At 48.8% G+C, this 26,083-nt stretch overlaps 1 protein-coding gene across 4 annotated transcripts; it reads right to left on the reverse strand.

The window, feature by feature from the left end:
• Window positions 1–2,478: 2,478 nt before the first annotated feature.
• WRAP53 (WD repeat containing antisense to TP53) lies at window positions 2,479–22,368 on the reverse strand. Of its 4 annotated transcripts, none has more exons than XM_035136527.2 (11): window positions 22,289–22,368; window positions 18,931–19,412; window positions 17,531–17,629; window positions 16,291–16,399; window positions 14,762–14,850; window positions 13,073–13,163; window positions 11,038–11,170; window positions 9,426–9,634; window positions 7,768–7,871; window positions 6,095–6,247; window positions 2,479–3,512 (listed from the first exon to the last, which is right to left on the reverse strand). In XM_035136527.2, the coding sequence occupies exons 2-11, from the start codon at window positions 19,191–19,193 to the stop codon at window positions 3,314–3,316; spliced, it is 1,449 nt and encodes a 482-aa protein (XP_034992418.1). In that variant the 5' UTR covers window positions 19,194–19,412; window positions 22,289–22,368; the 3' UTR covers window positions 2,479–3,313. The 4 variants fall into 4 exon arrangements, with proteins under 4 accessions (XP_034992418.1, XP_060137887.1, XP_034992419.1 ...); XM_060281904.1 differs by having other exon boundaries at window positions 22,328–22,349; XM_035136528.2 differs by lacking the exon at window positions 22,289–22,368 and adding an exon at window positions 22,174–22,225.
• Window positions 22,369–26,083: the final 3,715 nt, after the last annotated feature.

Here is a 26,083-nt window from a genome sequence, read left to right on the forward strand (position 1 = left end):
CACCCATCCTCGTAAGGAGAGCTATATTGCTTTACGGCGGTAATCAGGGACGGAGAATTAAATTTGCTTTTAATTCACTGGCAGGCCGGTTTTCTTTGAGGCAGATGCGTCCCTCAAAAGCTGCTTGTGCTACAAAAGACCCAACAATAAAAATGTTCAAAATCCTCTTCCACCCCCCCACCCCCCACTAAGGTGCACAGACCAGCACGCCACCAAAGAAAAAAAAATCAGCTAGGTTAAAAGACAACACCTACCGTAATTTGCAGATTTAAATTCGTGCCCAAGGCTGTGGTTTTTTAAAAAGCCTGTTTTGAAGGGCCATTTGGACATCTCTCACATGGAACTGAAATCCATATTTTTGGGGGGCGGGCGGGCAGGGAGATGGCTGAAAGGGGCACTCTGTTCTGGCTAACCTACTCATAGGGTGGTCAAGAGCAGGCACCCCCAAACTGCAGCCCTCCAGATGTTTTAGCCTACAACTCCCATGATCATAGCTGCCAAGTCTCCCGTATTCCCCGGGAAACCCCCGTTTTTCCAGCTGTCCCCAGCAGAAAAAATGGATTTTTTTTGTTTTCCCCCGGTTTATTCTGGCGCGGCGGCCATTTTGGAACTGGGCGGAGCATGCTCAGAAGTGACTTTTGATGCTGCTCTGCCCAGTTCCAAAATGGCTGCAGCGCGACTTCTGGTGCGGCGGCCATTTTGGAACTGGGCACAGCAGCATCAAAAGTCACTTCTGAGCATGCTCCGCCCAGTTCCAAAATGGTGGCAGCGCTACTTCCGGTCCGGTCCCTTATTTTTCAGAGAGGAACTTGGCACGTATGCCCATGATCCCTAGCTGACAGGACCAGTGGTCGGGGAAGCTGGGAATTGTTGTCCAAAACATCTGGAGGGCCAAAGTTTTGGGGGGGTGCCTGGTCAAGAGCACCCCAGACCCTAAGATTTCAAGTCCCAATCCTGAGACCTTGTGATTTCATGGGGACCAGCCCTGGAGATGGAAATTAATTGGGATAGAAGTGCAGGACCCACCCCACAAATGTGCTGAAGGACCTGCCTGACCTCCTATGAACCTCCTCACCTGTGATGATCATCACCTGAACATCTTCTCCAGCTTCCACCATCAGACTTTAGACTGGTGGCCATCCGAGGAGGAGGCCTTTTTTGTGGTGGCTCCTCATCAGCTTCCCGAGGCGAGACCTTCTAGGTTGCCCCAAATGCGCAGAACTGCTTTCCTTCTTGCCCCCACCTCCCATTAATATATTCTGCAAAAAGACACGAGGGGAACTGGGCGATCTGCTCACAGAAATAAAGTCGGGTGGGGTGCGGGAAGGGAACAAACAGGTTTTTTTTCTTGAAATTCCTCAACTGCAACCACAACACCCAACTGTGGAATCTCATCGATTTACAGAAGCAAGAAATCTGTGGGCAGAGGCTGCCCCCTTGTGGTACTAAAGCGAGTCTTGCAGCCCCCTTCCCATAATAGCCCATAAAACAAGAAATTCAAACAATGATTCCTGCTTCTCTGAGATAAAGGACTAGAAATTATTTGCACGCCAAGAATATTCCCCCCTTATCCCATCCACAATGGTCATTTCAAAATGTGGGTAGCTTCAACCTTCATCCCTTGTGTGACCTATTTCCATGTAAAAGTGAGGGCCAAGATTTGCAGCGATCGCAAGCTCCAAATTCTCCCCACCCCAACAGAAACCCATGCAACTTGAAAGCCTGTATTTAAAAATGCACCGCAAGTTCTCTGCATTAACTTACCTTGCAGGATTAAATGTACATTTTTACAGTTGATGTTTGCACGAAACAAGGTTCTTTGCTTTTAAGATTAAAAAATAAAAATAAAAATCCTAATTTAAGAATAGGCACTCTTAGACATTTTAAAGTACAGTGGTACCTCTAGTTGGGTTCACCTCCTTTGGGATACATACACAGCAAACCCGGAAGTATTTTTCCAGGTTTTGCTGCGTGCGCATGCGCAAAAAATACTAAACCACACCGTGCGCATGCACAAAAGCAGCACCTCTGGTTGCGAATTCCTGGGGATGCGGCCAGACCTCTGGAACGGATCCCATTCGCATCCAGAGGTACTACTGTACTAGTATTAGGTAAAGGTAAAGGGACCCCTGAGCATTAGGTCCAGTCATGACCAACTCTGGGGTTGCGCGCTCATCTCGCATTATTGGCCGAGGGAGCCGGCGTATAGCTTCCAGGTCATGTGGCCAGCATGACAAAGCCGCTTCTGGCAAACCAGAGCAGCGCACGGAAACGCCGTTTACCTTCCCGCTGTAGCAGTACCTATTTATCTACTTGCATTTTGACGTGCTTTCGAACTGCTAGGTTGGCAGGAGCTGGGACCAAGCAACAGGAGCTCACCCCGTCACAGGGATTTCGAACCGCCGACCTTCTGATCAGCAAGCCCTAAACTCTGTGGTTTAACCACAGCGCCACTTGTATTATATCATTTATAAAACGGAAGGCAGCAAACCACTCTCTGGAGGAATTTCTACTCCACCTCTGCATCTTTTTGTAATCCTGCGTCAGAATTCGCACCAACGCCCTCCCCCTTCAGAAAGGCGACGACTTAGAAAAAACAAGAGCTACGATCATAATAAACTTTTATTAATCATCTACATCACTTACTTGCCAACGAGAGGATGTATTCTTTAGCCAGAAAATGGCAACTGGTGACCAACATTCACGAACCCCACCACAACAGCCCTCCCCCAAGCGAAAACTATTTACATAGCACAGAAAAGTGGGGGGGGGGGCGCAATGGAAAAATCCCAAAAGAAGCAAACATTCTCCCCTTATATAAAAAAGCAAGCACACACACACACACACACACACACACATACTTACACAAGTCTCAGATTCACACACACAGATGCCCCAAAATCTTTCCCTGTGTGCAGCTAGTGCTTCCGCTAGCCAGGCGAGAGAAGGAAACTGCTGGTCCTCCGGGGCCAGGAGAGATTCCTTCCCCCTCAGTGAACAGCTCGTGCCTCCGGACCCATATGGGCACAGCGACAACTCTGACCCCACATCTCTCCAGGGCATGCACAAGATCTAGCCCCTTCCCCAGAACGGCAGCACTCCATTCTCTCAGAAACGCGCTGTTTTCAAACGTCCCCTTGCACGACGCACATTCTCTCTTTGGTACAAAAGCGTCACACGTAGAAACATATAAACACGGCGACATTTATGGGCCGGGGGGCACCCTCGGCGCGCCAGGGGTCCCGTGGCAGTTTCGAGCATTGGCGCTGGGCTCCCTTGCAAACCGCAGCAGACACAAGGAAGATGGTCGAGGCTACGGGTGGGCCTGCGGCTTCTCCTCTGCCCCGGCGTCCGGGGAGCACCACCACAGCTGGAGAGAGTTGTCGCCGCGGTCTTGATGGCGAGAGGACGGCCTTCTCCCTGTCTCCTGCTCGTCCTCCTCGCTGTCCCACGGGTCAGGGAATTTGCGCTGGCCGGAGGCCGTGGCCAGAAGGGGCAGGCTGGGGTGGAGGCTAAGAGAAGGAGGCAGAAAGTCAGAGGGTGTCAGGCTTCGGGGAATCTGATCCCCCCTCCCTCACCGCTGGGAAAACAAGAAGTTCTCACCATGGTATTTTATCCAATATTCACAGAGAGACGTATGGTGCCGGCTCTCTGATCATGGCAGTGCTCTGTGTAAAGTCCCACCCCCTCCATCTCTCCTGTTCATACCTGCCAAGTTCATCTCTGAAAAATAAGGGACCGGACCGAAATTAGCATACCGGAAGTAGCGCGGCGGCCATTTTGGAACTGGGCGGAGCATGCTCAGAAGTGACTTTTGATGCTGCTGTGCCCAGTTCCAAAATGGCTGCCGCACCAGAAGTTGCGCTGCAGTCATTTTGGAACTGGGCAGAGCAGCATCAAAAGTCGCTTCTGAGCATGCTGCGCCCAGTTCCAAAATGGCCGCCGCGCCAGAATAAACCAGGGAAAAACAAAAAAAACCGTTTTTTCGGCTGGGGACAGCTGGAAAAACGGGGGTTTCCCGGAGAAAACGGGAGACTTGGCAGCTATGCTCCTGTTATATATCATCCTTACCCCGGATGATCTGAGCTTCCTGCCTCTGAGCTTTCTGCTCCCCTCCTCTCTCTCTCTCTTAAAGATTCTTTTATTACAAAACAATTCACATAGAACATAGACAAAACGAAAAACAACATAAACAGACCATAGACACTGACTACCAACACCTCATTTGACATTACATACCCTTTAACTTCCGATTCACCTCATTCTGCTTTTTAGACCTTACTCGTCTATATAAGCATTCATTTTTATCATTCTTTTCAGTTAATTACCAGGGGGGGAAATTACTTTACCATTTCCTTAAACTTCAAGATTCAATCCAAATCTGTCAGGAGATTTGTGTTATTACAGTACTTTTTAAGATATTGTTTGAACATTGTCCAATCTTTACTAAATTTCTGGCGAGAATTTCCTCTTATTCTCCCAGTCACCCTTGCAAGTTCCAAATATTCTATCATCTTTGCTTGCCAATCGGTTTTTGTGGTTTCCAATTTTTTGCTATTAAATCACATTTCCAATTTTTTGCTATTAAATCCTTGCCGCTGTGGCTACGTACATAAAGAGGGTTATGTACATAAAGTGGGGGGGGGGTTTGTGTATCAATGGACATAATGCGTAACGAAAAGGCTTCAGGTTTTGTTTTTTTTGAAACGAGAATTGAAAGATCTTTTTGAATTCATTGTATATTGTATACCCCAAAATTCTCTTATCTTCACACAGTCCCACCACATGTGCATAAAGGTTCTGCTCTCCTACTCTCAATGCCCGCCGGGTTTTGGGAGAAGGGGGGGATCTGGAATGCTTTCTAAAGACACAGTTTGTCAGCTGTCTCTCCCCTGGTGGTGCTTCTTCCTCCTGCTCCCCTCCCAATATTTTCCAGCTTCTCTCCTCTGCAGCCTCTGGACTATGCCCTTCTGCAAACCACTGTTCTAAATCTATACTGTCCCACCTATTTCAGCAACCAGAAACACCGTAACCAGACACTGGAGAGACCTGTCAGGAGTAAGCATGGACCCAATGGTACCAAATAGTATGGGAAACAGCCTTACTAGAAAAATTAACCAATAAGCTGAAACTGACACGGGGACAAATAGAAGAAGACAGCTTCACCCCGGTATGGCTCCCCGTTATCACATACACAGCCCAACAAGACAATGACAAAAATCCACCAACAGCATACAAATCAATATGGCCAACCTGATCCAAAACACCCACCCACCCCGCTCACACATGAAACAGAGACCACCACAGCCAACCACAAAGGAACAACCATACCCTAGGCCAACCCCCCCATCTCTCCCCCATCTACCTCTTTTCCCCTTTTCTTCCCAATGTCTCAATAAATGAAACTGATTTGTAAAAATGTTACGAGACATTGCACTATAAACCAAGAAAATCTTTAATATTTTTTTAAAAAAAATCTATACAGTGGTGCCTCGCAAGACTCGTTCCGCGAGTCAATTCGATTTGTGAAAAAGTCGTCTTGCAAATCGCGGCTTCCCATAGGAATGCATTGGAATTTCTTTTTTTTGCCCATAGAAATGCAATAATTACATTTCAATGCATTCCTATGGGAAACCGCGATTCGCAAGACAAATTTTTCGCAAGACGAATTCGTCTTGCGAGTTACCATCAGATCGCAAGACACATTTGTCTTGTGAAAAATTTGTCTTGCAGGGCATTCGTCTTGCGAGGTACCACTGTACTGTCTGCCTCTTCTCTGGGAAGTGCAGGAGGAGGAGGCAACGGTCCCCACCATTCCCCTTCAGTCTAGTCCCTGACATCGGGTGGGAAAGTAAGGGTGGGGGGGAATGCCACCCGCCCACCCTCAGTGCCAGTCCCTCAACAGGCCTCAGGAGGAATGGCTGACCGAGTTGGGCATGCTTCGCCTGGAGGAGACTGAGAGGAGATGAGGGCCATCTTCAAATATCTGCAATAACCCCAACCTGAAAACCCGCTTCCACCTCCAAATTAAGGGCAGGGCCTCAACACACACACACACACACACACACACACACACACACACCACAATAAGTACCTGATCCCGTTGACACAGTCGCTCAGAGCCTGGAACTGCAAGATGGGCTCCAGCAGGGGGTGAGCCAGGTTGTTGCTGCCACTGGGGGGCCGAGCCGTGTCCCAGACGCTGACCAGTCCGTCTGTGTCGCCGCTCAGGAGAAATCTCCCACTCCTGCGGAGGAAAAAGCACCACGGGCCAAGCTGCGAGGTCGTCCCGGGGAGACGAAGTTGGTGGGCCGGGCCTGGAGGTGCCCCTAAAGGGCACCAGGAAGCCCCCACCAGATCCCAGAAGGGGCCGAATCCAGGGGTCTCCTTCTATGGCCCTTTCCTTGTAGCCTGGGTGCATGCAGGCCGCTGGGTGCATGCCTTGTAGCCTGGGTGCTAGCGGGCCGCTCCCAGCGCCGGCCTCCATGGGCGCCTAGAGGATCCCCGCCCCCGCCCCCTCCTGCCGCCGCCGCCCCGGCTTCGGCCCCGCGACAGCCATGGGCGCCCCCGGAGCCATCTTCGTCACCAGCCTCCGTTGTTCTGGCGAAGGAAGGAGGCGGAAACAGCAGCAGCGGGAGCAGCCCGGCCCGAGCGTGCCTCACCTTCCCTGGCCTCTGCCCATCCTGAGCTCCTCGCCCTCAGGAGGCCGGCCTCCATGGGCGCCTAGAGGATGCGGAGCAGCGACGGAGGAGCCCGTGAGAGGAGCGGCGAGGTCGCGGCCTTCCCTCCCTCTCTGCGCTCGGCCACGAGGCACGACGGGAGAGCGAGTTTGTTTACTTGCGTTCCCGGCGCCCCCCCCCCCGCGGCCGAGCGCAGAGAGAGAGGGAGGGAAGGCCGCGGCCCCGCTGCTCCTCTCACATATCTTCTAGCGCCCGTTTTCTAAACGGGCTGAATGACACTAGTGCAAAGATAAAGGTGGAAATAGAGATTCAAAGAAGCAGAATTGTGGCGGAGGGAAGCTGCAGGTGGGGGGGGGAGAGTATTATGTGATAAGTATGTAATACGTAGAATCATAGAATCGTAGAGTTGGAAGAGACCACAAGGGCCATCCAGTCCAACCCCCTGCCAAGCAGGAAACACCATCAAAGCATTCTTGACATATGCCTGTCAAGCCTCTGCTTAAAGACCTCCAAAGAAGGAAACTCCACCACACTCCTTGGCAGCAAATTCCACTGCCGAACAGCTCTTACTGTCAGGAAGTTCTTCCTGATGTTTAGGTGGAATCTTCTTTCTTGTAGTTTGAATCCATTGCTCCGTGTCCGCTTCTCTGGAGCAGCAGAAAACAACCTTTCTCCCTCCTCTATATGACATCCTTTTAGATATTTGAACATGGCTATCATATCACCCCTTAACCTTCTCTTCTCCAGGCTAAACATACCCAGCTCCCTAAGCCGTTCCTCATAAGGCATCGTTTCCAGGCCTTTGACCATTTTGGTTGCCCTCTTCTGGACACGCTCCAGCTTGTCAATATCCCTCTTGAACTGTGGTGCCCAGAACTGGACACAGTACTCCAGGTGAGGTCTGACCAGAGCCGACCTCACCTGGAGTACGTATTTGTTTTCAATGTTTTTGGGTTGTTTTCAATCTTTTCTTTCTCCCCCGCCCCCTGTATTATATAAACAAAAAGAAAGAAAGAAAGAAAGAAAGAAAGAAAGAAAGAAAGAAAGAAAGAAAGAAAAGAAAAGAAAAGCAGGGGGGTGCACTCACAGATCTAAGTCGAAATAGAGCCTCTGATTGGTGGCAACTGTCCGGGACACAGAAAACAGGACCTCGCCCGGCTGTCGAAGGTCCCAGCAGAGGATCTCAGTATCCTGAAAAATAAAAGGCAACAGAACGCCCCCATCAGAGGCCGCTTCCCCCAGGCCGGCCTTCCCCAAACTGGTGCCCCTCCAGCTGGTTCTGGTCTGTGCTGGTTGGGGCTGATGGGACCAATAGACAAAAACAGCTTGGGGGCACCGGGTTGGGGAATGCTATCGCAGACCTCAAGGGAGATGGTAAAACCTGAAGGCTCTCTCCTGTTCCCCCACATATTCCCAGAAAAGAGAGGGGGAAAGTCCACACTCGCCGGAAATAGCTGAAGGTTGGGCGAACGAAGCATTTTGCGCTGGTGTTAAACTGCGGAACTCGCTCCCGCAGGACGGCCACTGACCCGGATGGCTTTAAGAGGATGCCCTGGCGTTCAAATCTTGCTTGCTAGTTTCCCACAGGCGTCTGTGAGAACAAGATGCTGGACTGGATGGGCCACTGGCCTGATCCAGCAAGCTCTTTTAGGCTCAGGAAACCCGCAAAGGAGGGAAAGGCTACCTCCGGCCGCTAGCCAGGATTCTCCCCCCGCTGTCAGAGGCAGCGATGCTTCTGGGCTAGATCAGTTGGTAGAGACTCTTAATCTCAGGGTTGTGGGTTCAAGTCTCAGGTTGGGCAAAAGATTCCCGCGTTGCAGGGGGTTGGACTAAATGACCCTCTTGTTCCCTGCCAATGGCACAGTTCTATGGTTCTGAATGCCCGTGGGTGGAAAGCAAAGGAGTGGAGGCCACTAATCTTGCGCTCAGGTCCTGCTTGCCAGCTTCTGTTTGGAGTATCTGCTGCCCATGGAGAGGTAGGTCAATTCTGTGTCCAGGGCAGCTGTTTACCAGCTTCATCTGGGACGCAGGATGAGATTCTCCCTGCCTGCAGACTGTCTCGCCAGAGTGGCACATGCTCTGGTTATCTCCTGCTTGGACTACTGCAATGCGCTCTACGTGGGGCTACCTTTGAAGGCGACCCGGAAACTACAACTAATCCAGAATGCGGCAGCTAGGGAGTGGCTGGGAGTGGCCACCGAGACCACATAATACCGGTCCTGAAAGGCCTACATTGGCTCCCAGTATGTTTCCGAGCACAATTCAAAGTGTTTAAAGCCCTAAATGGCCTTGACTCAGAATACCTGAAGAAGCGTCTCCACCCCGATCGTTCAACCCAGGCACTGAGGTCCAGCTCCGAGGGCCTTCTGGCCGTTCCCTCCCTGTGAGAAGTGAGGTTGCAGGGAACCAGGCAGAGGGCCTTCTCGGTGGTGGCACCCACCCTGTGGAGCACCCTCCCATCAGGTGTTAAGGAAATAAACAACTTAGAAGACATCAGAAGGCAGCCCTGTTTGGGGAAGTTTTCAATGACTGATGTTTTAATGTATTTTTAATCTTTTGTTGGAAGCTGCCCAGAGTGGCTGGGGAAACCCAGAGTGGGGTATAAATAAATAAATAAATAAATAAATAAATAAATAAATAAATAGCCACTGTGAGAACAGGATGGGTTCTTAAGGGCCCGGCCCACAATGCCCCTCTCCCCTGTGCCCAGTCCTCAGTTCCCACCTCCCACAGGTAAGCTCTCACCTTGCGCCCCCCGGTGAAGAGGTGGAAGCCGTCCGGGGAGAAGAGGGTATGGGTGACGCCCCCCTGGTGCCCGTGCAGCATGGTGAGGGGGGCGCCCTCCGCTTGGGAGTAGAGGCCTACTGTCTTCGAGTAGGAGGTGCAGGCGTAGATGGGCTGCGTTGGGCTGAAGGCAATGCAAGAGATGATCCCGCTCTGGCCCTGCTTCTTCACTGGGAGACCAGAGTGGGGAGAGGTTAGAGGAGAGAAAGAGCTGCTTCACACAGAAGCAGGGGGGCTCTTGCGCTCGGATCCTGCTCGTTGGGTTTCCCACAGGTTGGTCGCTCTGCGAGAACAGGATGTTGGGACCAGGTGAGCCGTCGGCCTGATCCAACAGACGGTTCTTGTGCTCGGGAGTGCAGGGGCAGATGCAGGGCGGAGCGGGGCCTTTTCTGCAATCGCCCCCGAGGTTATGGGAAAACTTTCCAGAGGAGGCGCATCGACCCTGTTATAAGAATTCTAAGGTCTCAAATGTAAATTAAATGTTCATAAATGTACAAAGGCAAACACATACATAAGTATATAAACCACGTGTCTGAAATAGTACAGGAGAGCAATCCTGAAGCCATTTTGACTCTCCCAAATTGACCTCAATATATTTCTCTGCAAGGAGGGAGGAAATGGGGAAAGCCTTCCCATTGTCTCTATGCTCACAAATCCTGTCTTAAGGGTGTATTTGTGTATGAATAGAGTGAGCCTGTGACCTGGAGTCAGGAACGAAAGTATTAACCATCACAAAAGAATGGCCAGGCTGCCCAGGTAATACAATCAGTGACCATTATCAGGTATCCTGACAGACAGGATTTCTGCTGTAGACTGCCTCCTTCTGTGATGTATGTATGATGCTTTGGGGGGTGGTCTTGGGCTACAGAGTGGGCAATTTCAAGTCAATATAAAGGCTTGTTCTCTCCTGCATGGGGTGAGTGGGGGACCCTGTTGCAACAGTTTAATAAAGATCAGGCTTACTAGCTGCTTTGCCTTTCAATATACTCTGGTTGGCCTCTGTTTTTTTCTCCGACCGATAGGGAGCCCACTTAAGGACTCCATATGGGCTCCATATAGGGAAAGGAAACAGTTTTTTTTCTTATAGCAACGCAAACTCAGAACTGTTAGGCTTCCCAAAGCGGTGCAACAGCCATTTCCCTCATTTAAAAAGACACACATCTGATTTGAGCCAAGGTTTCTAAGGTTATGACTGGCTGCTGTTGGCACTGGGATTGATTAGTATCCTAGCTTCTTTCTTCGAAGGAGCTCGTGGTACGCCCCCTCCTCATTTAATCCCAACGACAGCCCAGCGAGGTAGGCAAGGCTGAGGAAAGCAGGGACTGCCCCCCCCCAAGTCATCACCCAGTGATCTTTATGGGTCAAAGGAGATTTGAACTCTGGTCTCACGGGTCGTAGGCCAAACACTCCGACTACGACACCACACTGCCCAGATCCCTCCCTCCCTGTCTCCGCCGTTTTGCTGCTGGCCCCATCGAGACACGCCAATGGGTCCCTCACCCCCAAAGCACCTGAGAAGGGGGAGATGTTGCCTCGCCCGGAAATTCCCCGTATGGAAGCGAAGCCGACTCACCGAGGGTGGGCCTGTTCTCGCACATGCGCCCGGGCCGCGCCGTGTCAAACACCCTCACGATCTTGTCGAAGCCGCAGAAGAGCTGGGAGCCGTCCGGGGTGAAGCACAGGGAGTGGGCGGCCGTGAGCTCATCCTGGCAAGAGAATGGGAGGGTCAGCGGGAACCAATTGCAGGAGTAATAATAATTTATTATTTATACCCCGCCCATCTGGCTGGGTTTCCCCAGCCACTCTGGGCGGCTTCCAACAGAAAAATAAAACACAATAATCTATTAAACATTAAAAGCCTCCCTGAACAGGGCTGCCTTCAGATTTCTTCTAAAAGTCCGGTAGTTGTTTTCCTCTTTGACATCTGTTGGGAGGGCGTTCCACAGGGCAGGCGCCACCACCGAGAAGGCCCTCTACCTGGTTCCCTGCAACTTGGCATCTCGCAACGAGGGAACCGCCAGAAGGCCCTCGGTGCTGGACCTCAGTGTCCGGGCAGAATGATGGAGGTGGAGACGCTCCTTCAGGTATAGTGGACCGAGGCCGTTTAGGGCTTTAAAGGTCAGCACCAACACTTTGAATTGTGCTCAGAAACGTACTGGGAGCCAATGTAGATCTTTCAAGACCAGTGTTATGTGGTCTCAGCGGCTGCTCCCAGTCACCAGTCTAGCTGCCTGGTGGGATTGTGGGATTGTGGAGGAGGGATTGTGTCATGTTCAGAGGCGGCAACGCAGCCGGCAGCTGGGGAGGAGCAGCAGTTGAGACAACTGCAAAGCAGGCCAAACTTTTGCTACCTTCTCCTCCCTGTTTTGCTTTGCTACCGCTACCCCTGGAAGGGAGGTGCAAGACCGTCCTTGCAGGGGGACCTGGACGCAGCTCCAAGTGATGTACAGGGGTACCTTGGTTCTCAAACTTACTCCGTTTCAAAGTCCGTTTCAAAACCAAAGCATTCCAAAACCAAGGCACGCTTTCCCATAGAAAGTAATGCAAAACGGATCAATCCGTTCCAGACCTTTAAAAGCAACCCCTAAAACAGCACTTTAACGTGGATTTTACTATCTGACGAGATCATGGATTCATAAAATGAAAGCAATAAACAATGTACTGCGGTCACACAATCAATCAGTAGCTGAACTGGGTTCTACACTGTCACAAAATCAAAACAAAAAAGCCACAAAAAGGCAAAATAAATAGCAAAAACAGTCAGAGCTCAGCATAACACTCAAATCGGAAGCGTAACACTCAAAATGGAGCATGTTCAGCTTCCGAACAAAGTTCGCAAACTGGAACACTTACTTCCGGGTTTGCAGTGTTTGGGTTCCAAGTTGTTTGAGTACCAAGGCATTTGAGAACCAAGGTACCACTGTACATGGTTCTCAAGGGAGTGCCATTTCAGGGACCAAAACTTAGTTTTTGCATATCTATTCAATGGGTCCTTAAAAACATGCTTTTGGCTTGTGAGGAATTCAAATCTGCTATTGTTCTTGCAATTGGACAACATTTACCTCTACATTTGACGAAGAAGCACATTAACTGCTTTTGGAAAAACCGAATAATTTTAAATTTTGCCTTCCGAAAATGTCAGATAATGCTAAATAATCATGATAAATAGCATTAGTATTAATAAAGGATTCAAGCACAAGCATTTGGCAACCGTTTTCAACAGATTCTTTGCCATTTTACACACAACTCACAACACAAAACTCAAATAAATAATTTAACCCAAATATCGTTTGAATTCCCAAGTCGCGTTACAACATTTCACAGCCCTTCTTATTTCGTAGAATTTGAAAGCTGGAAAAGCCAACACGCCCATATAGTTCTCCCCCTCCTGTTCCTCATTTAATCCCCCCAACAACCCTGTGAGGGAGTTTAGGCCGAGAGAGGCAGCGTCTGGCCTCAATGTCACCCAGTGAGCTTCGTGCCCCAGTGGGAGGATTTGAACCCAGGCCACTCTCAGTCTGACACTCTAACCACAATTTTAGCACATTGCCCACACCATGTCTGCCAGGCATAGCTGGCCACACACACACACTGGTGAACATGCTCACCAAGTGATTGTAGGGCCGAAAGGTGGCACGCAGGTCTCCGTAGAAAGCATCCCATATGTGGATGGGGTTGTCCCGGCTGCTGCTGGCGACACTGCAAGGGGTGGGGGGAGAGAAAAGCAGAAGGAGGGCCAGTGAGGGGCAGCCAGGGGGCCGGGTGAGCTAGAAAGAGGCAGGCAAAGGGGTGGGCAGCACTCGCTCACTTCCCAGCGCCACCTCGCATCTGGGCATAACCTTACCTTCCAAGTCCCGGACTGCAGAATCCGGGACCGGCAGCCGTGTGCCACCGGAAGTTGCGTCGACGTAACTTCTGGTGTCGCTTTGCCCTTCTATGGGCACCAAAAATGGCCGCCGCCGGCTTCAAAAGTAGCTTCTACGCATGACTGGAAGTGCGTCGACGCAACTTCCGGTGTCAGCCCGCCCATCTATGGGCACCAAAAATGGCCGCCCCCGACACCGGAAGTCGCGTCTACGCACTTCCGGTCATGCGTAGATGCGACTTTTGAAGCCGGCGGCGGCCATTTTTGTGCCCATAGAAGGGCAAATCAGAAGAAAATAAATGGCCGCCTGCAGGAGAAAATAACGGAGAAAAACGGGAGACGAAGTGATACGGGGGACCACCGGGAGAAGGTAAGTAAAAACGGGGGGTTTCCCGGGGAAAACGGGGTACTTGGCAGCTATGGCATAAACACCAAGGACGCACCCTGAATGAGCCCTGGCAAATTCACGGAGGAGAGGGCTAGCAATAGCGGCTTTGCCTTGCCTCCACAGCTGGAGGGAGCAATGCTTCTGAATTAACAATTGCTGGAAACCGCAGGGAGGGCTCTTGCACTGAGGGGTCCTGCTTGGAGGTTTAACACCTGATCCCACTGTGAATGGTTCACTTTGAGAGCCATTATTATCTGTGATGGTTGCGGTTGACATTCACAAATTTATCTGGGCAGCCCATTTTCAGAAGGGCACTACGGTTTAGTGTCAAAAGCCTTAGTCAGGTCAATAAACGCCATATACAGGGGTTGGTTTTGCTCTCTGCATTTTTCTTGAAGCTGTCTAGCAGTGAAAATCACGTCCACTGTCCCCCTGGAAGAGGAAGGCCGAAATCCATTTTGGGATTCAGGGAGGGTCACCTTAAGATACGGTTTGCTAAGATCCTTGCAAGAATTTTGCTGGCCGCAGCTAATGACTTTGAGAAGTCATGAGGCAGTTGAGAGGAGAGTTCAGGGATAGTTGTTTTGTTTTTTTGTTTTAAATAATTTTAGAAGTTGTGTGTCTTTGTTTCTTTTGTATGATTTGCGGTATTTTATGTATTGTGATTTGCTGCTATTTTAATCAATTATAGATGAGCACTGTAATTCTTGATTCTAACTGATAAGTGTAAACTTTCGAATTATTACCCGCCCACCTGTCAAACCACAACGGCAAGGCAGGGGGCATGCAGATTCCAGCTCCCTGGCCCTTGTCTACAGCCCCGCCTTTCTAATTAGGCGGTGGTTAATTTCAATTCAGTTAATTTAATTAAGGCAGCATTCAATTATTTCGGCAATTGGCTTTTCTGGACGCCTCTCCTGAGGCTGTTCAAAGCTCGAGCCTTCTCCTGCTACTTGGCAAAAAAAATTCTTTCTTTTTTTTCCCCACCAGCAACTGGGGAAGAAGAGGAAGGCAGGGGGAAAGAGGGGGGGGGAATGGATTTACAAACAAGTCTGCGGGTCGGAGGAGCTCATCAGCGGGAACCAGCAATAATCGTAGACGGTGTCTCCTTCTGCCATGCGCAAGACAGGACTCTGGTGAGAGACAGAGAGAAAAATGAGCACCCTGTCTGGAGCAGAGATCGCGACAAAGGTTGCCACCTTCGCGGGAATATTTCCTGTGTTGCTCTGGAAGACTGGCCCCCATCCAGCCTTTGCTGCCCACACTCTTTGACGTTCTCAACAAAGGGAGATTTGCGCCTGGGAAAGCGCCGCGAGGTCTTTCCCAGAATCCTCCTCTGTTCTGCGCACGGTTGGCGAGACCTTTCACAGCTCCACAAAATCCCTTTCTGAGGCAAGGAGACCAGAACCGTATTCCAAACAAAGTGTTTTGTTTTTGTTTTAACTATTTTTCCTGTGCTTTTATCCTGAGTTTTTGTCCTGTGAACCACCCTGAGATCTTCAGATGAAGGGTGGTATATAAATCTAAATTATTATTATTATTATTATTATTATTATTATTATTATTATTATTATTATTATTAGTGTAACAGCTTTACGCTTTACGGGACGCAGGTGGCGCTGTGGGTTAAACCACAGAGTTTAGGGCTTGCTGATCAGAAGGTCGGCGCTTCGAATCCCTGCAACGGGGTGAGCTCCCGTTGCTCGGTCCCAGCTCCTGCCCACCTAGCAGTTCGAAAGCACATCAAAGTGCAAGTAGATAAATTGGGACCACTCCGGTGGGAAGGTAAACGGCGTTTCCGTGCGCTGCTCTGGTTCGGCAGAAGCAGCTTTGTCATGCTGGCCACATGACCCGGAAGCTGTCTGTGGACAAACGCCGGCTCCCTCGGCCTATAGAGCGAGATGAGCGCCGCAACCCCAGAGTCGGACACGACTGGACCTGATGGTCAGGGGCCCCTTTACCTTTACCTTTACGCTATCAGCAGTTTTGTTTCCAGTTCCTTCCCTCATGGTCACAGAATCTTCCTTCTTTTCACAGCTTGCACACTGCTCCATGCTGGGTCGATATCTTCACGGAGTGATCTGCTACCACCCCTCACTCCTGGCCAGTCATGCCAGTTCAGACCCATGGATGTCAGGAACATTTTTTGCCCCTGCATGCACTGCTTGGCACCTGTTCTCGCTGAACTGCCTATGTCCCTTTACCACGCAACTTCGCTAACTTTGGAGAGGTCCTTTCGGAGCTCAACCCTGTCTCGTTTCAAAGACCCTGAACCGTTTAGCATCGCCGGCGAACTCGGGAATCTCACCGCTCGACCCCAATGTGGAACCTACAGCCCTCTGGGTATTTCTGGGGCCGCAATTCCCCATCACCACCACACCGCGCGCCCCCCCCCCAAGCACTGCCAATGGTTTTTGGAATGATGGGGGGGGGAGTCCAGCAACTTTGGGAGGACCAGAGCGCCCCCCCCCCCCCGATTCCTGCCGCAGGAGAATTTGGCTCTTCTACTCCCCACGCAAACATGCGCTGGCAGACAGACAAGATGCACACTCGGCGCTCATACCACTACCAACCATTTCAGAGATGGTCCCCCATTCCTCCGCGTACAGCTCGGCAGGGAGGTTGTAGATCCGCAGGGTGTTGTCCGCACTGTTGGTGAGCAAGCATGTCCCGTCAGGAGCCCTGGGGAGAGCGGGGAGGGACACACTGTTAGTGAGCAGAGTGGCAATTTGTTCCCTTGTTTGTCCAAACCAGGGGTCAGCAAACTTTTTCAGCAGGGGGCCGGTCCACGGTCCCTCAGACCTTGTGGGGGGCCGGGCTATATTTATTTGGGGGGGGGGGGGGAAATGAACGAATTCCTATGCTCCATAAATAACCCAGAGATGGCACTTTAAAGAAAAGGACACATTCTACTCATATAAAAACCATCCACAGGCCAGATCCGGACCATCCGCGGGCTGGATTTAGAAGGCGATTGGGCCGGATCTGGCCCCCAGGCCTTAGTTTGCCTACCCATGGTCCAGACTACGATAGGCCACGAGGCCCAAACAATCGTTTTGAGGATCAGGGAAGCCAAGTTACACAGCAAGAGGGGAAAGAGATAACACACGACCCGTTTCCCCAAATATGGTTACCCCATCCCCATCTTTCCCTGCTCCCTCCCGCTTCTAAAGGAACGGCCCATTGCTGTCCATCAAGAGTTCCCAAACTCGGGAACGTTATTTCAAATGTGGTGGACCTCTAAAAGGGTAAAAGAGTACTGGGAAATAATCCATAATGAACTGGGGGGAAAGCATTTAAAAGTCCTTTTCAAAAAACAAAACAAAAACAGAGTCCTTTTGGTTGGGGATAATTTAGATGGAAATTTCAAGGTGTCAAAAAGGGTTATTTACGTCTGCCACTACTGCGGCCCGTGTTTTGTTAGCCCAAAAATGGAAAACGAGGGAGGACCCAACCAAAGAAGAATGGCAACTTAAGTTGACAGAATATGCGTAGCATGCGGACTTAACATATAGAATAAGAGAACAAGAAGAACATATGTTTAAAGAAATTGGAAAATATTTGTTGAATACAGTATAGGGGGGGGGAATTGTGTACACTTGAAAACGCTGACAGCATTAAGATAAATTCAACAGTGTTTGACAGTGAAACGGTCTCCCTCGGGAGGTTGTGGACTCTCATTTCTTGGAGGGTTTTAAGGAGAGGTCGGGTGGCCATCCATCAGGGGTTCTTCGGCCACGATTCAGGGGGTTGGACTAGATGACCCTAGGGGTCCCTTCCAAGTCTACAGTTTTACGATTCCAGCCCACTCACCATTTGCAGCCTTTAAGGAAATTCTCCGGTATGTGGCTGTACTCCACCCAAGAGCCTGTCAGAGGTTTGGGGGCCTGCGAAAAATTGTAGGTCGGGAAGCTAGAAGGGGAAGGAAAAGGAGAGTCATGCCGTGCTAAGCTAGGAACACCCAGCCACCTCCTTACGAAGCTTGCTATCATCCCATTCCCCTCCCGGGATTCAGCCTGAAAGGAAGGGCAGGAGCTTCTATAGGAATACTGCAACGGATACAGGAGACCACCCCCTTCGCTCAGAAACGCTGGGGTCTCACCCTCAGAAAGAGAACTCTGAAATCCAGCCTCCCTGCGATTTATGGTGGATCCAAGTATCGATATACACAGTGGAATAAGCAGTAAGAGTAAGACTGAAGAGAACAGTGAATGAAAGGATGGTGTAAGGCAGGCATCCCCAAACTGCGGCCCTCCAGATGTTTTGGCCTACAACTCCCATGATCCCTAGCTAACAGGACCAGTGGTCAGGGATGATGGGAATTGTAGTCCGAAACATCTGGAGGGCCGAAGTTTGGGAGTGCCTGGTGTAAGGGTTTCAAGCTGCCTGTGAAGATGAGTGAGGGATTTTTCTAGACCCGGTAGATGAATTTATGGCTTTGCTTTCACTCAAGGCCGTGCCTACAATGCTACTTTTGCTCTTCGGACAAGGCCGTTGCACCTCTGCTTATCATGCGGCTTAATTTCTATGCATGCGTAGAGGCGATGGAATTCCTAAACCTGCGTAACTTAAAGGTCCGTGAAGCTGGCTTCTGTGGTTTCCCGGTAGCCGCTGTTGTTCTGGCCTTGCGCGTTAAAACACCACAACTGGTATGGCTGAGTACAAGGAAAGTGAAGTTAAGAAAACCTGTTTGTAACGTTAAGGAGTGAGAGCCTGCAAGCCTTAACTGTGCAAAGCCTTACAAGTAGCCAAGTGATCTTGGCTTGTGCAACTGAACTTGCTTTTATTTGTGTGGCCAGATTTATAATACTGCAAAAGGAGCCATCGCACTAAGGCTCGTGCCTGCAAGAGGGCAAAGGCTAAGTTTACTTCTTCTTTTAAGTAAATCTCGAACCCTACCACAAAGAAAGTTATGAAACAAAATGTGCAGGCACCTTTCTAAGCAATTTCAGTGAGATAGGCCACGCTGGCAGCTCATGCCTTTAAGTGCTTTTAGCCAATGCTGTGTTTAATAGTATAGCAATTGCATTAAAAAAAAAGCTATTGTGATTATTGTGAGACGCTTTGAGCTCAACATTTGCTGCTGGGAAAGCGGAATACAAATATTAAATCAGTAATTTAAAAAATCATCTTTCCCTTTCCTGAACTGGGCAAAGGACCCATCTGAGCTGGACCTCCACCCATCTGCCTGCAAGCCAACACCCAACACTTACTAATATTCTCCTTCCTCTGCCAAGACTTCTCCATCATTTGCATCTTCTTCCCTTTCTTCCTTGAGGTGATGCGCTGTCTCCCCGATCTCGGGTTCTTCTTTCAGGGGAAGTGCCTCGGCAGCAGTCCCCTCGCCTTCCTGGCCCCCATTTAGCCTTGGCACCTTTGCCGTAGGTTCAGAAATGGCCCCGGGGTCCACCTTGCTGTCGTCTGGCTGCCCTAGCTCCAGCATAACCTGAAGGTCAAGGGGCGGCTCGGCATCCATCACACAAGCCTCAGAGGGTCTCCTCGAGCCCTGCTCCTAAGAGGCAGCACCGCTGCTACTACTACTACTACCGTACTACTACTAAGAGGACAGTGTTTATGTAAGCCTCTGTCCTGGATCCAGCCAGACCACCAGGGAAAGCTTGAGTGTACCGCAGTGCCGGGTGCTTCATTCATCCCAACGTGAGGAGGTGGAGGTTGCCGAGAGGGAGGGAGGTTTCTGCATGGAAAGGGGAAAGTTGCAAAATAAATAAGAATGCCCAGACTGATACCCAAATATTCCGGTGATCATTAGGGCTGAACGTATTCTGCTGCAACCACAGAATACAGTAGCCTGCCAGTCTCAGCTTTTCTCAAAAGTAACAAAACGAAATCAAGTTGCTAGTCCCCATGATAGGGAACTGCTGAGTAGGATTTCCCATTGGCACAGGTGCACTGCCAGCCTTTTTTTTTTTACCCACCTCATGACTAAGAGAAACCCAAGGACGTCCTCAGGGGAATGAATCTGGGGTGGGGAAAAAAGAATTTCGACGAGGGGTGGGAGTAGACTTCTAAAACTCAAGAATCAATTTGCTGCTGGGTCAAGCTCTCTTTTTTTGTTATTTTATGTATTAAAATATTCACATACCTCTATTCCTAGAAAAAAATACCAGAGCGGTTTACAAGATTTACACATAAAGCCAAACAAAAAACGTCAAAATCAGAAATGATACAGATGACTGTATTGTGGAAGATGTACTCTTAATTGCCGGAGTAAGACTGAAGGAACAGAAAAGTTTCCAGCAGGTTTTTTAAAGTCACCATGTGCTAAGTTTTAGTGTTTAAGCTACTTGGGGCCGGGGGAGACCCTGCACTCCGGTTGCTCCCCAGCCCACTGAGGGTGCTGTAAATAATAACTGTGAAGAAAGGCTAGTCGTGAAGAGTGCTGAACTAGGACCTAGGAGAGAGACCAGGGTTCAAATTCCCCCACTCGGCTACATGAAGCAGCTCACTGGGTGGTGTGAGTTTGGGGGCCAGTGAGTCACTGCCTCTCTCCTTCTAACTTACCCCACAGAAGGGTTGTTGGGGATTAAATGACATGGAGAACCACATACTCCTTCGAGCAGAAAAGCTGGAATATTAATTATTTCATAATATTCATAATATTATTTTTTCATTCTTTTACTACATATGCTGTTTTAAATGTGCATTTTATATTAGACTTCCTTTAGTAATGTTTTCTTTTGAAACATTTATAATTTTTTTGTTAACTTTGCTGCATTAAATGCACATTCTGTACTTGACCTCCTTTGTAATGTTTTATTTTGAAATCTGTCAAGATAACATTTCAGTTTTCTGCTAATTATGTTGCTTCGAACGCATACTTTATACTTGACTTTCTTCTGTGTTGTTTCATTCTGTGATGTTTTACTTGGATGTTTTAATGTGGGCTTTGTGTTTTTATATTGTATTTTTAATGAACTGACCCACCCTGAGGCGGTATACAAATTTAATATATAAAAAGCTTGCAAACCGCTTTGAGATCCCCCCCCAAACACATAAAAAGAGAAAGTGGCCTCAAAAGGAAAGTAATAATAATGGATGTATTGATCGTAACGAAAGGAAACAAACCTCAAAGCCATTCACAAAAAGTGATAAACTCAGAGAAAGTGAAATGAACAAACCTCAACTTGCTTCAGGAAAAGGAAGAGCAATAAAATCGAGGGAGGGAAAGATCAGACCTACTTTAAAACATACGAAAGTGAAAACATTAAAGCAGATCAAGATTCACACCAACTTTCCAAGCAGCCTTGTGTGAACATGAATGTTTTGGGCTTTTAAAAAAAGAGAACAGCGAACTCTAGATGTCAACAGGCAGGGTCGTTTCAAAGTGCAGGCGCAATAGAAGAGAGGCAGATGAAAATGATGGACTTAGCGGAAGTGGCGAAGCTGATGTGAAAAATATCTGAAACCAGTTGGATCAAGTATTCCAAAAAGATTGGACTAAATTTATACAATAGTTGAAAGAACATTGTAAGCAGTAGGGTTGCCTGAAGACTTGTAATGAGAAATGTTTTTCCTTTTCACGTTTATTTAAATTTTGAGGTACCTTGTAACGAGTTTAATTAGAATTGAAAATGTATTAAATGCTATGATGTTGTTGTTTAGTCGTTTAGTCATGTCCGACTCTTCATGACCCCATGGACCAGAGCACGCCAGGCACTCCTGTCTTGCACTGCCTCCCGCAGTTTGGTCAAACTCATGTTCGTAGCTTCGAGAACACTGTCCAACCATCTCATCCTCTGTCGTCCCCTTCTCCTAGTGCCCTCCATCTTTCCCAACATCAGGGTCTTTTCTAAGGATTCTTCTCTTCTCATGAGGTGGCCAAAGTATTGGAGCCTCAGCTTCAGGATCTGTCCTTCCAGTGAGCACTCAGGGCTGATTTCCTTCAGAACGGATAGGCGTGATCTTCTTGCAGTCCATGGGACTCTCAAGAGTCTCCTCCAGCACCATAATTCAAAAGCGTCAATTCTTCAGCGATCAGCCTTCTTTATGGTCCAGCTCTCACTTCCATACATCACTACTGGGAAAACCATAGCTTTAACTATACGGACCTTTGTCGGCAAGGTGATGTCTCTGCTTTTTAAGATGCTGTCTAGGTTTGTCATTGCTTTTCTCCCAAGAAGCAGGCGTCTTTTAATTTCGTGACTGCTGTCACCATCTGCAGTGATCAAGGAGCCCAAGAAAGTAAAATCTCTCACTGCCTCCATTTCTTCCCCTTCTATTTGCCAGGAGGTGATGGGAACAGTGGCTATGACAGAAAGGTCAATTTTGGAAGCCACGAGGCAAGAGGGAAGGAAGTCCATAAGCTCTAAAGAGCCATGGAAGTAAAGTGGTTAATAATGATATGGTTATATATTATTAAATGGAAAATTAATAAAAGTTATATTTTTTAAAAAAACACAAAGTGCAGGCGCAATAAATAAAAGCAAATAAATTACCTATTTTAAGGGAAGGGGCTGGAGGGTGGGGGGTGCTAGCATAGAAAAAGCCCCCCCCCAATCTCCACCTCTGTTGTCCCCCCCCCCCGCCCAGAGAACAGGAGCGCCCGTTTACCTCCCAGCAGCTCCCCAACGGCAACTCATGGGCAGCCACTGGAGGCGGCCATGACACCCGCCGGCTCCGCCCACTCGGCGCCTCTCCGCCCCGCCCACTCGCGTCTCGCGAGAGCTGGAAGGCTCGGGCTCCCTCTCACGAGACGCCCCCCCCCAATCCTACTCATAGAGATACGGAAAGCTAATAGAGTAGCGCCTCGCCTCCTCGGTGTTTGGAGGGGGAGGTTCCGGGTTTGCAACGGGGTAGGCGGGATGGGGGATGAAATCCGCGAGTTTCGCCAGAGCCGTGTGAATGGGAAGTCGCGTGTCCGAACAAAAAAAGTAGCAGGAGGAGGGTGCCGGGGTCGGCCAAGGGCAATGCAAAATAAAAAAAGCAAGTCTGTGGCTAACAGGGGGGCTTACAACAGCTCTGCAGTGTAGTACGCTGTTTTTACTGCGGGTTAGGAGGTGGGGGCGAGCCATTTACGGAATTCTTTTAATGTTTGATGTTTTATCGTGTTTTTAATATTCACCAGATGGGCGGGGTACAAATTGTTGTTGTTGTTGTTGTTGTTGTTGTTGTTGATTTTCAGGCAAAACAAACAAACCCAAACATTCCCGAGTTTGCAGCAACCCACGGAGTATTTTTGTGTGGATAAATTTACATAACCCTCCGTTTCCTCTCCCTCTGTTTCCATCCTTCTCCACTTTATTTTATTTATTTATTTCTTACATTTGCATTTTTTTTAAAAAAGTATGCTTATCCCGCTTTTCTTCCAAGGAGCTCAAGGCAGCATGTAGTTCTCCCCCAACTCTCTCCCTTATTATTATTATTATTATTACTACTACTACTACTACTACTACTACTATTTTGATAACATTTTATTTATTTTCCAATGTTCTATAATTTTCTATAACACCAACAATAACAGAACAAAACAAAACAGAAAAAACAGCAATTCAATAATAATAATAATAATAATAATAATAATAATAATAATAATAACCACATTTTTAAACCATCATTTTTTTGTCGACTTCCCTCAACTCTCCCTCTTGGCTCCATTATAATACTGTATACTTGTTTATGCGCGTCCATACAACCTATATATTTAACAATCCAATTTTAAAACCTTTTTCATCTTATTACAAGTGACCTCTAAAAGTTATACTAATGTAAAAATCTATAGACAAAGCTTAACAAATATGCATTACACAGTTGCCCCTTTTTTGTACTAATTTGTCCTGCAAAGTTCAATAATTTATTTAGCCATTCTTTTTCTTTAACTTCTTCTTTACTGTATCTTCTTTGGCTGAGGTTTCTTCCTTCCATGGCCTGGCGCCTAGTCTTGCTCAAACAGTCCATCAAGTCCTGTCCATCTCAATATCATAATTTCAATTTTTTTAAACCATCATTTCCCACATTTTCTTCAGATCTTTGTATGTCTTTTCCCAGGCCACCCAACTATCTCCCTTTTTATACCCTCACGACAACCCTGTGAGGTAGGTTGGGCTGAGAGGCACCTACTGGGCTGGCCCCCAAGGTCACTCCCTCCCAGTGAGCTTCACCGGCTGGGTGGAGATTTGAACTCTGGTCCCTCCCAGGTCCTCACTTGCCCAACCCTCTCTAACCACCACGTCATCGGTTCCAAAACTCTTGATTGCCACAGATTGCTTGAAAACTGCCAAGGGTCTTTTGGCAGACCCCTTAGTCATTTTTCTGCCCATTGTCATGTTTTGGGGGGTCCTAGGCCCCTGTTCCTGGGGTGACCTCAAATGTCAATAAAACTGCAGCCAGGGTAGAAAGTTGGAAGAAGTTTATTTGGGGGCTTAAGCATGAAGACACACCAGGAAGCTCATGCTTATAGGTTTTTCTACAAAGTTTCACATGGACACTCCACGTTATGAATGTGCATAGAATCATAGAATCGTAGAGTTGGAAGAGACCACAAGGGCCATCCAGTCCAACCCCCTGCCAAGCAGGAAACACCATCAAAGCATTCTTGACATATGCCTCTCAAGCCTCTGCTTGAAGACCTCCAAAGAAGGAGACTCCACCACACTCCTTGGTAGCAAATCCCACTGCCGAACAGCTCTTACTGTCAGGAAGTTCTTCCTAATGTTTAGGTGGAATCTTCTTTCTTGTAGTTTGAATCCATTGCTCCGTGTCCGCTTCTTTGGAGCAGCAGACAACAACCTTTCACCCTCCTCTATATGACATCCTTTAATATATTTGAACATGGCTATCATATCACCCCTTAACCTTCTCTTCTCCAGGCTAAACATACCCAGCTCCCTAAGCCGTTCCTCATAAGGCATCGTTTCCAGGCCTTTGACCATTTTGGTTGCCAACCTAGCATAAATTACTGGAGGCATGATCAGCGCATAGGTACATTTCAGAGAGTTACAGAAACATGCTCCTATCTCCATTCAGCAATGCCATGACCATGGGGAACTTTAAGCAAAGTTGCCAATTTAACTGGTTCTGCTGTCCATCTCAGCAAGCTGTGGCCTTCCCTTCTTAAATTTACCACTGTCTTTGAGTTCCTTTGAAGTTCCCTTGTATTCTTCTGAAGGTCAGCGGATTCTCACTGCAACACGCCAAATGATAAGGACGGGGGGGGGCGGCCCAAAGATGTGCGCTGTACATAGAAAATGCAGTTTCTATGCTCAGATTTGAGGTCTGTGTGTGTGTGTGCGCGCGCACGCCCGCACGCGCGCAAGGACCAATGAAAAACCAGTTTGGGCAATGAGGGGGAAAGGCCCCAATTCGCATCAGTAGCAACTGCGGCTGATTTGCAATCGTATTTTCACAAGCATGCCACAACAGACCACCTAAATCACAATTCGGCTTTCAAGAGGGGCCGACATCCGTACGTGACTTTTTGGCCTCCCTCCTCTCCTGCTTGAACTTCTGCCTCCGATTCTGGACTTCTCTCTGCCACAGACTCTCCCAGCTCACTAAACCACCAGTCCCTGACCTCTGAGCCTCCTTCCCTGGGCTCTGCGCTCAACCAGCCCATGGCAACCACAGAGCTAAAGCCCTTCCCCTGGGGGTGCCCTCCGTGCGCTTTGAACTATAACTCCCGACAGCTTGCAGCCACAACATTCAGAAGGCACTAAGCTGGTGACGCGGGTGGCGCTGTGGTCTAAACCACTGAGCCTAGGGGCTTGCCAATTGGAAGGTCAGCGGTTCGAATCCCCGTGACGGGGTGAGCTCCTGTTGCTCGGTCCCTGCTCCTGCCAACCTAGCAGTTCGAAAGCACATCAAGTGCAAGTAGATAAATAGGGACCGCTCCGGCGGGAAGGTAAACGGCGTTTCCATGCGCTGCCTCTGGTTCCTCCAGAAGCAGCTTAGTCATGCTGGCCACATGACCTGGAAAAACTGTCTGCGGACAAACGTCAGCTCCCTCGGCCAGTAAAGCGAGATGAGCGCCGCAACCCCAGAGTCATTCACGACTAGACCTAACGGTCAGGCGTCCTTTACCTTTACCTTTTTAAGCTGGTGAGGGCTGATTTGGACTCAGCAATGCACATGACAGATGCTCACAGCTGAAGAATTTGGGGCAAAGACTCAAGCAGGTGCAGGGCACACGATTTAAGGTTCACCAGCTGAGATTTCCGCATTGCAGGGGGTTGGACTAGATTACTCTTGGTGCCCCCTTCCAACTGTGATTCTATGATGCCCCGTTTTGCCAGCTTGCCAAAGGCGTTTCCTGGCAGAAGTGCCATGTCCATCCGTAGAGCAACACAACTTGCTCTTTTCGAATGCTGAGAAAACGGCTCTTGCTTGCATGGGATGTCCAAAAATATATTC

Source organism: Zootoca vivipara, chromosome 13, assembly GCF_963506605.1.
Source record: "Zootoca vivipara chromosome 13, rZooViv1.1, whole genome shotgun sequence".
NCBI lineage: Eukaryota > Metazoa > Chordata > Lepidosauria > Squamata > Lacertidae > Zootoca > Zootoca vivipara.